Below are 10,627 nucleotides of genomic sequence, written 5' to 3' on the forward strand. Positions count from 1 at the left end.
TTCTGTTTGAAAAGCTTCCTGCACGAAGCCCTCCCGTCAATTCAGGTCCTGATGATGACCACCGTCATAAGTGAAGGTGTCTCTATTGCACCTCGGATCGATTCCCAGATGATGAAATTTCTGGAGAATCACTTCTAATATATTATAAGCCTTAGCACTTTAAAGTGAACGTGTCTTCAAATATGTGTACATATAGGGAAACCAAACACACAATATTTAAGCTAGTTCTTACCTTCAATTTGAAAATATATATATATATATAAGGCATTTGAGTTCCTATGGGAATTGTTTTTTTGTTATGCATATTCAATTGTAATGCTATGTAAAATTTGGGTTTAACCATTAGTTAATTTGTCAGACTAGGCTTTGCGAGTAGTTTGGTATGCCTCACTTTTGCTACACTATTTTTAATTATTTTATTAGAACAACAACAACAAAAATATAAGGTTGTCTAAATGACTAATGTGAATTACTAACCAACAATTCAATGAACCGATTTGATTTTTTATAAATAAATTAATAAATAAAATATAGAAATTCAATATCACTTGTCTTTAATGTAATTGGATGATGAGTTTTTTGTGTGTATGAATGAATGTGAATGAAATTGTGAAATGAAAAGGATGTTTGTCTTCAAGGTTTGCAATCGCAGGTTTCTTTTCTTTTGCACTGGATTATTTAACTCAAACTTTGTCATGTGTCATTTAGAAAACCCAAAAATTAAATATATTAACAGATAGAAAGTTTGAAAACAATCTAATACATATATGAGATTTACTAACATTCTAAGTGTTGCTAAATCACAATAAAATGTTGCTATTTCCTTACTGATCGGGAAGGATCACGGGGTGCTGGGGCAGTTAGGAGGGCAGTAGGACTGGCGTGCTGGCGAGCTGGGCGATCCCGGGGGGGGGGGGCTCCTGCAAGGGACTCCAATGCCAAAGTGAGTAGGGGAATCGAGTAAGTGAGTGATGAAATCAAGAGAATAACGTACCTTGGAGTGGATGTGTTGCCCTCCTTATATACACGCTGGGATATTAGGGTTGGAGTCATGCAACGTCATGCATGGTCCGTACCGGTGGGTTAAGTGTCGTTGGATCCTTCTGCTCCTTCTGTTGTTTCCAGTGATCCAATGGCTTAGATTGCCTCGGGACCCACCTTCCAACCACCCTAGTTTCGTAGGGTGGTGGGCCTAGGTCAACCCCTAGGTGGTGGGGTCCAGGTTCTTGGGTCGGGGGAGGGCGCCGTCCTGCTTGTAGTACAGGGCCTGGACATCCTACCCCGGTCGTCCCCTTGGGGGCCTTCCCCGGGTAAACCTGATCGGGCACTGACCATACTGGGGGGTACCAGTCGTCCCCTTGGGGTCTTCTCCGTCCGTCCCAGAACAGTAGTCCCCCAGCTCTAGTCCACTAAAGTAGTGGACTTGGAGCTTTAGGTGAGGCTCGCTTGAGCGTCCTTCCGTCGTTCCGGTCGGTCCCAGCCAGCCTCCACTAGAACAGTAGTCCCCCAGCTCTAGTCCACCAAAGTAGTGGACTTGGAGTTTTAGGTGATCCTTGCTTGAGTGAGGCATGAGCTTTAGAGTTGTGTCCGGACGGGTGTAGGAGGAACGGTCGGTGTACCGGACGACCCGGTAAACGGTGCGCGAGAGAGGGTGACCGGTCGGCACCCTTCGTGGTCCTGGGACGACGGGGCGGTTTGGAATTCCAAACGTTAGGCAACAGTAACGTGAAGCGACGTTTCGACGGCGCAATTAATGCGTCTGACAAGGTGTGGCACGCGTTACGTCGTTTCGTTCTCCTTGCTGACGTGGCGGACGCGGATTGGTCGAGATTTTTCCCGCCTCCCCTAGCGTCATCATTATAGTCGTAGGGTTTGGTGAAGCGTCGCTTCCCATTCCTGGGTTCCCTTATAAAAAGGGTGGGAGGGGCTTCATTTGCGTTTTTTCGCACTTCAAGCTCTCCTATTTTCTTCCTTCAGAGCTCTGAATTTCTGCGCCGTTAGACGCTGTTTTCAAGGTGGTCGTCCCTGATTCCCCGGTGGTCGTCTTCGTCAGTTACTTTGTAAGTTCTTCTCAACTTCTTCTGCCTTTTATTTTATTTTCCCTCTCCTTCTTCCCCCTCTTCCTAGTTCCGTTCTCTAGGGGTTCCTAGGGTGCGTCTTGTCGGGTGGGAGTGGTCTCCTCCCCCCGTGCGACGGAGGGGCGGTCCACGGGTCGGCCCTTCGGCGCAGGGTTTGTTCTCCCTGCCGGGGACAAAGGCGGATCCTGGCGGGTTTCCCCTTTGAGTCGTGATCAATTAATTGTAATATTGAAACGACGTTTTCCCTTGCGCAGGTTTCGGTATGGCTGGAGCCCAAAAGAAAAAGGGTAAAGCGGTCGGGGAGAGTTCCAAACCGAAGTTGAGTAAGGACGCCCCAAAACGGAAGAAAATCGATCGGAAGAAGTTTCCTCATCTGGAGGGTGATTTGGCGCCCTTGGACGACTGGTGCAGGGAGATCTTGAAGATCGAGTCCTGCTATGCTAACGAGGACGAGGGGCACTTCCGGAGGCAGTATTACCTCTCGCAGAAGCAGATCGGTCCTGAGCATGACGTTTTTGCTCCAGGAAAGAAGGAGAGGCTCCCGCAGACCCCCCCCCCCCTTCGGCATCTATATGCACATTTATACGATGAAGAAGGTGAAGGTGCGGATGCCGCTTACCGACTTTCAGGTCTCTGTGCTCAGGCACATGATGGTGGCTCCCTCCCAACTCCACCCGGGGGGTTGGGGTTTCGTGCGGGGTTATGAGACGACCTACGCTCTCTTTGGGAAGGTGCCTTCCCTGCCCCTATTCTTCCATCTTTGCGCGGTCGCCCATACCCAAGGCCACGGTGGTCACGGCATAGTGACCCTGAGAACGGTGTACCCGGTATTCAAGGCCTTTGCCGATTCGTATAAAGACTTCAAGGACCAGTTCTACCGGGTGGCGCCGACCTCGCCTCCCCCCTACTGGTGGTTTGAGCAGGGTCCGAGCGGCGGAATGCGACCGCGCTTCCAGCTGGCCTGGAATGCGGCTCATTACCGAGAGAAGGTGACGTCGTTCAGTTTCTCGGACGAGGGCGCCCTATCGGAGACCGATCTGGAATTCAAACGGTTGCTGATGGGTGCCGTTCATTACGTCATGGAGGGGGACAAGAAAGTCCCGGTTCGTCCCCTTTGCTGTTATGACTTGTGTACCTTCAGCGTTCGTAAGAATGCTAAGTTATTGCGTAAGTTATCCACATAATATACCCTTCGTCGTTTCTTTCTTCCTTTTGTTTGCTAATGTTGTTCTTCTTTGGGCATGTGATATAGCAGACATTGATCGAACTCTGTTGGAGGCACTGCAGGTGGAGGACGGTCAGACCACGGATGAGGAGGCTGACCAAGAGGCTGAGGTTCCGGAGAGGGGAAGGGAAGGTGCTGAAGATCAGCCCGTCCCTGATCCTAAGAGTGTGGAAGGGGTTGAGGCAGGGGGAGCCTCTGGGTCCGCGGAGAAGGTTCTGACGGAGGGTGGCCAGGGGTCTGGTTCTGCTCCGAAGGGCGTATCCCCAAAGGGCCGGGGTTCCGTTCCTGTGTAAGAGGAGGAGGGGTCGTCCGATGGGGAGGAGGGTGTTCGGAGCCCGGCCTCGAAGAAGCGGAAGGTGGAGAGCGATCAAGCCCACCTTGAAGGCGAGGGGCAGAGTTCCAAGGTGGAGCGGGTGGAGCCCGTTACCGCGGTCACCCCCACGGGGATTTCGATGTGGGGTCCTAGGGCCGCTAATTGCCGGGAGCACCTAGACAAGATCGACAACCTCTTACTGACGGAGAGCGACCAGAAGTACCTGGGTGATCAAGATCCCTATGGACTCCTCAATTATGCTATTGTATTTTTTGCTTAAGTGTTTTGAGTCTTTCTGGACGATTGTAATAGTTAACTATTTGTAATGACAACTTTTGATGGTAATAGTCGTGCCTAGCTTGTTCGGTTTGTTTATATTTCGACTTACGTTATTCAATTTGCCCAGTTGGGTCTTGTCATCATTGTGTCCGGTTTTTTTTTTTTAAAAAAATAAAAAACTGCGTGCTCGGTGGGTCTTTTCGTGCCCCGAGGGTCATTAAAATTACGTGCCCGGTGGGTCTTTTAAATGACGTGCCCGGTGGGTCTTTTAAATTTCGTGCCCGGTGGGTCTTTTCGTGCCCCGAGGGTCTTTAAAATTACGTGCCCGGTGGGTCTTTTAAATTTCGTAGGTCGGTGTCCATGTGGAAACAATTTAAACAAAACACTCCTTCTTGTTTCTTCTAAAAAATGCAAGTGTGCCTTTCGGTTACAAGGGGAGGACTGGAAATAGTTCCTTGATTCTAATTTGAAATGAAGCTAGACTTAAGGACATTAAAAGAAAAAGAAACCCGGGTTTGGAGTACTTGGTCGGTCAGAGCTAACTGTAGTAGCGGTTCAAGTTGGCGGCGTTCCAAGTGCGAGGGATCTCTTCCCCGGAGAGTTTTTCCAACTTGTAGGCGCCGCTGCCGGTTGCTTCAGTTACCCTGTATAGGCCTTCCCAGTTGGCTGCCAACTTGCCTCTTGCGGTTCTGCGGGCTCCGATGCTGGCGTTGCGGAGGACTAAGTCCCCGGGCTGGAACGCACGGTGGACGACCTTCCTGTTGTAGCAGATGGCTGCGTGCTGCTTCGCTATTAATTCCCTGCAGTTAGCGATTGCCCTCCTTTCGGCGAGCAGGTTCAGGTCTTCGTGGATGAGCTGATCGTTCTCCCCCGGGTCGTAGCCAAGGGTGCGAGCGCTTGGCTCTCCAATCTCCGCTGGGATGACTGCTTCGGTTCCGAAAGTCAGGTGAAACGGGCTTTCCCCAGTTGTCGAGTGCGGGGTAGTGCGGTACGCCCATAGGACATGATCGAGCTGTTCCGCCCAATTGCCCTTAGCGTCGTCCAGCCTTTTTCTGAGCCCTCTGAGGATGACTCGGTTTGCCGCTTCTGCTTGCCCGTTCGTTTGGGGGTGTTCCACTGAGGTGAAGTGGTACTTGATATGTAGTCCGCCTACCAGCTCCCTGAACCCTTTGGAGGTAAATTGTGTACCATTGTCGGTAATTAGAACTCCAGGTACCCCGAACCTGCTGATGACAATTTTGTAACGCGGGCTGAAGTGATCGTGGCGAGGGGCTCCGCCTCGATCCACTTGGTGATAATCCACCGCGACCACCAAGTGTTTCAGCTGTCCTGGGGCGGTCTCAAAGGGTCCCAAGAGGTCCATTCCCCATTGGTGGAAAGGCCAAGGGGAGACCAGAGTCGAGAGTTGTTCGGGTGGAGCTAAGTGGTGGTCAGCATGCTTCTGGCAGGGGTCACATTGTTTGACGTAGTCGGCAGCGTCTTTCTCCAGGGTAGGCCAGTAATAGCCGGCCCGGAGGACCTTTCTTGCCAGAGAACGCCCGCCGGGGTGGTGGCCACAGCTGCCCTCATGGATCTCTGCGAGGACATAGTCCGCTCGCTCCTTTGATAAGCACTTGAGAAGTGGAGTGGAGAATCCTCTCTTAAAGAGGTCATCGTTTACGATGGTGTACCAGGAAGCGTTCCTAGTCAGTTTCTTTGCTTCCGTCTTATCGAGCGGTAGCCAGCCCGTTGTGAGGTGCTTAACAATAGGGGTTCTCCAATCCTCGTCCGCGCCAATGCTCAAGATGTTGACTCTAGCGGGACGATTGGGGTCTGCGACATAAGGCAGGGCCAACGTGCCTTGGATGACAGTCCTGTTCAGACCGGGCTTCCCGGTGCTAGCCAGCTTTGCTAAGGTATCTGCGCGATCGTTTTGAGCCCTTGGGACGTGGCAGAATTCCACCTTCCGGAAAGTTGCGGCCAACCGTTTAAGGTGGGAGAGGTATTGCTCCAGAATTGGGTCTTTGGCTTGTGCTTCGCCGTTGGCCTCGGAGACCACCAGGAGGGAGTCGCAGCAGACGAGTATGTCCTGCGCCCCCAGGTCCCGCGCAGTTACCAGGCCCGCTATGCAAGCTTCATATTCAGCTTGGTTGTTCGTGGTTGGGAAATTAAAACGCAGTGACTGTTCTACGATCATCCCTGTATTACTTTGGAGGACGATCCCAGCGCCCCCCCTTCTTTCTTGCTCGAGCCGTCAACATGGATGACCAAGGAGATTTCCGCCGGGAGGTCTTCATCGCCCGTGAGTTCCACCAGGAAGTCTGCTAGGACCTGCGCCCTGATCGCACGTCTGGGCTCGTACCGGATGTCAAGCTCGGATAACTCGATCGACCAACCCACCATTCGTCCGGCTAGATCTGGTTTATGTAGGACCTGCTTGACCGGTTGGTCTGTTCGAACTATGATGCTATGGGATTGAAAGTATCTTTTGAGTCGTCTGGCAGTGGTTAGGAGGGCGAGCGCCACCTTCTCGAGCATCTGATATCGGAGTTCTGCTCCCTTGAGCGAACGACTGACGAAGTACACGGGAAGCTGGATTCCCGCCTCCTCTCTCACCAGCACGGAGCTCACAGCCTTGTCTCGAACGGCTAAGTACAAATACAAGAGCTCCCCCGGTTTTGGACTTGACAGGATTGGTGGGGAGGTGAGATTCTCTTTCAGCCGAGAGAAGGCTTGCTCGGCCTCTTCCGACCAAGTAAAGTTCGCTCCCTTCTTTAGTAGGGCATAAAGAGGTAGGGCTCGCAGGGCGGCCTTAGGGAGAAATCTTCCGATTGCAGCCATCCGGCCTGCCAGCTGCTGGACTTCCTTGACCGTCCTGGGGCTCTTCATGTCTACGATGGCTTGGCACTTCTCGGGGTTTAGTTCAATCCCGCGACTTGTAAGCATATATCCTAGGAACTTCTCGCTTTTGACCCCGAAGGTACATTTTTCGGGGTTGAGGCGCATATTGTGCTTCTCCAGTTGTTTAAAGACCTCGGCGAGATCGGCCGCGTGGTCGCCTCCCCTTGGTGTCTTTACGATGATGTCATCGATGTAGACTTCGACTGACTTCCCTATAAGTGCCCCGAAAATCTTGGTCATCATCCGCTGATAGGTGGCCACTGCATTTTTCAAGCCGAACGGGAGCATAGTGTAGCAAAATGTCCCACGATCGGTTATGAAAGCGGTCTTTTCTTCGTCTTCTCTGTACATTGGAATTTGGTTGTACCCGGAGTACGCGTCCATGAAGGACAAATACTCGTACCCCGAGGAGTTGTCCACCAGGGCATCGATGCTGGGGAGGGGGAAAGGGTCCTTCGGGCAAGCCTTGTTCAGATCTGTGTAGTCAACGCACATTCTCCACTTCCCATTAGATTTCTTGACCAGGACCACATTCGACAGCCAAGTGGTGTACTTGACTTCGCGAATGATCCCGGCTCGTAGGAGCTCGGTTGTCTGTTCCTTGATCGCTTCTTGCTTCTCTGCACTCATCTGCCTCTTCTTTTGGGACACTGGCTTGAATTTCCGGTCCCCTGATAGCTTGTGGTTGCAGAACGCTGGGTCGATGCTCGGCATATCCGCGGATGACCAGGCAAATAAGTGCCCGTTGCTCTTCAAAAGGCCTTCCAGTCGGTTCGACAGGTCCTGCGGGAGGTCCCGTGCCAGCTTCGTGATTTGCTCGGGGTATCGGCCAATCTGGACTGAGCGGGTCTCTCCATCAGGCTTAAGGCGCTGGTCTTCTCTGGACTGGTCCACTCTCGGGTCGATGTCAGTCAAGCATGCTCCTGCTCGGAGGTGGAAGCTTTCGACTCTTTTCCCTTGGTCGCGCTCCTTCCTTTTGCGGTCCTCTCGTGCCACCCTGCAACTGGAGTTATAACATCCCCTGGCCATGGTTAGGTTTCCGCGTACGGAAACTACCCTCCCGGCCCATGGGTACTTCAACATTAGGTGGTGGGTGGAGACGATGGCCCGGTAAACATTGAGGCTCGGTCCACCGATGATGGCGTTGTACGCTGTTGGGCATTTCACCACCAAGAATCGGGCCTTTACAGTCCTGCAAACATCATGGTCTCCTAGGGAGAGGTATGTATCAAAATATCCTAAGGGCAGAACCCTGTCCCCAATGAACCCGATCAAGTCGTGGTCATAGGGGATCAGGTCTTGCACAGATAACCCCAGGGTTTTATAAGCATCATAAAACATTATGTCAGCGGAACTACCTGTGTCGACGAGAACCCGTCGTACCTTACCATTTGCGATTAGGGCTTCCACTACAATCGGGTCGTCCTCTTCGCCGGCGTCCGTGCCGTAGTCGTCCTCCGTGAAGGTGATGGGAACCTTCTGTCGCGGAGGGTGGAGGGAGCTAGGGCGAGGTCGTCCAGCGGCTGACATGATGACTCGAGTGCTCCTCTTCCGACTGTTGTTTGAAGGTCCGCCGGCGGCCCATCCTCCTGCAATTGAGCCGACACTGACTAGGTTAGTTCCGTGGCGCCTCCGTACTTCATCTTGGTCCCGCCGATCCGGAGATCGACGTCGATCTGGACTTCTACGACGATCAGGGCTCCTGCGTCGATCGGGACTTCCGCGACGATGAGGGCTCCTCGCTCGAAGGGGTGTCCGGGCCCGGTTCCTGGGCGGAGTCCGGGCCTGGGTCCTGGGCGGGGTGGGTGACCTTCTCGGAGGTGGTGAGCGCGGGCGAGGTAAGTTGCCTGAAGAGAGAGCAACATATTTTGACAATCTTCCGATTCTGACTAGTTCTTCTACCTTGTCCTTCAGGTTCAGGCATTCGTCCGTGTTATGGCTGGGGCTGTCATGAAAATCGCAGAACCTTTTTGAATCCAGCATATCCCCCCGCGTGAGTAGCGGCGAGGGTTTGTCCCTGAGGTCGGTTGAGGCTCTCTCCCGCAAAATGCGGGAGAGGGAAGAGTTCAGGGGGGTGTAGCTATCGAACTTCTTCCGTTTTTGCTTTTTGTCATCCTGGCTCTTCCGTCGGGGTTCGCGATCGCGCTTAGTCTCGCGGGGGTCCCGGGTTTTCTCAGTGGGCCTATGGGTCGGGTTCTGATTGGTTGACCTTAGTGTCGCCGCTTCCTCCATGTTAATGTATTTCTCTGATCGGTTTTGAAATTCCTCCAGTGTCCTGGCTTTCTTCCCATCCAGGGAAGTCAAGAAAGGACCTGGTCTGAGCGCTTGTCGTACCAAGATTAGGCGGACCTGGGGAAGGAGGTCCGGAATGTCTCCGGCTTCTTTGTTGAAGCGGTTAAGGAAAGCCTTCAGGGATTCCTTCTCGCCCTGCTTGATCAGGGCCAGGGTCTCTTCTGACTTCGGAATGTTCCTCACTGAGGAGTACTGGGCCAAAAAAATTGACATGACCCCTTCCCAGTTGTGAATAGAGTTGTTGGGGAGGTTCTGGAACCAGTTCATTGGGCCCTTCCCCAAGCTCATCGGAAAGCAGCGGTAGTAGATCGGGTCACTAGCTCCAGCATACTGCATGGCTCCCACGAAGAAGTTGATGTGCTCAGTCGGGTCGGAGTCACCCTCATAGAGTTTCATTTTAGGTCTTGACCACCCTGGGGGGAAAGGGGTTGCCATGATGTCTGGAGAGAGAGGGCTGTTGATCGTTTGCGGTAGGGTAACCAGGGCGTTGTGCGGGCGGGCCGGGTCCCTGAGCGGTTCCCTGGTGGAACTGGGGCTCCTTCGTCCGGAGTAACTCCTGCGAGGGGAGTGGTGCCTGCGGTGATGGGAGGGTTGGTTTACGGCTCTTTCCGTAGTCTGTTCTCTGACATGGTCGTCTTGGTAGTTTGAAGGTGGGAGGGGTCTCCTTCCCGTCTCCCCCTCTTGAGAGAACGTCGGATCTTGTCTGGATCGTTCTTCTAGTTCCTCCAGTTGGCGGAGGCGCGCTCGGAGGATGCGGATTTCGTCCCGAGTGTTGCGGGCCTGGACATTGCGGTCCTGCCCTACCTCCGGAGGGAGCTCCTCCTCCATCGCCTTAACCCGGGCCTCAAGCCTGCACAGGGCTTCGTGCGCAGCGTGGGGGGTGAGGATCCCTGGTTCCGGGGATCGTCTCCGAGGCGGAGTTGGAGGGGTAGTCCTCTGGGGTCGGGGGGAGGGTTGACGGTTCGCGGACTCGTCAAGAGTTTCCACATGGCCCTCGAGAGTTTGGTTGAAACGGCGAGAAGTCTGTCGGGTTTCTACCATTGCGTCTCGTAGTTGCTCATGTCTCTGACGGCACGCGGCGGAGGAAAAGTTTACTCGATCCCCACAGACGGCGCCAAATGATCGGGAAGGATCACGGGGTGCTGGGGCAGTCAGAAGGGCAGTAGGACTGGCGTGCTGGCGAGCTGGGCGATCCCGGGGGGGGGGGGCTCCTACAAGGGACTCCAATGCCAAAGTGAGTAGGGGAATCGAGTAAGTGAGTGATGAAATCAAGAGAATAACGTACCTTGGAGTGGATGTGTTGCCCCCCTTATATACACGCTGGGATATTAGGGTTGGAGCCATGCAACGTCATGCATGGTCCGTACCGGTGGGTTAAGGGTCGTTGGATCCTTCTGCTCCTTCTGTTGTTTCCAGTGATCCAATGGCTTAGATTGCCTCGGGACCCACCTTCCAACCACCCTAGTTTCGTAGGGTGGTGGGCCTAGGCCAACCCCTAGGTGGTGGGGTCCAGGTTCTTGGGTCGGGGGAGGGCGCCGTCCTGCTTGTAGTACAGGGCCT

At 53.3% G+C, this 10,627-nt stretch overlaps 1 protein-coding gene across 1 annotated transcript; it reads right to left on the bottom strand.

Annotated features, from left to right (window-relative positions):
* Positions 1-6,067: 6,067 nt before the first annotated feature.
* On the bottom strand, positions 6,068-10,108 carry LOC130719639 (uncharacterized). The gene has a single exon (XM_057570255.1). The coding sequence runs from the start codon at positions 10,106-10,108 to the stop codon at positions 6,068-6,070; it is 4,041 nt and encodes a 1,346-aa protein (XP_057426238.1).
* Between the last annotated feature and the right edge of the window lie 519 nt (positions 10,109-10,627).

Source organism: Lotus japonicus, chromosome 5, assembly GCF_012489685.1.
Source record: "Lotus japonicus ecotype B-129 chromosome 5, LjGifu_v1.2".
Classification (NCBI taxonomy): Eukaryota; Viridiplantae; Streptophyta; class Magnoliopsida; order Fabales; family Fabaceae; genus Lotus; species Lotus japonicus.

Excerpts from the sequence above, each read along its gene's own strand:
- LOC130719639 (XM_057570255.1), bottom strand. The coding sequence starts at position 10,108 with ATGGTAGAAACCCGACAGACTTCTCGCCGTTTCAACCAAACTCTCGAG.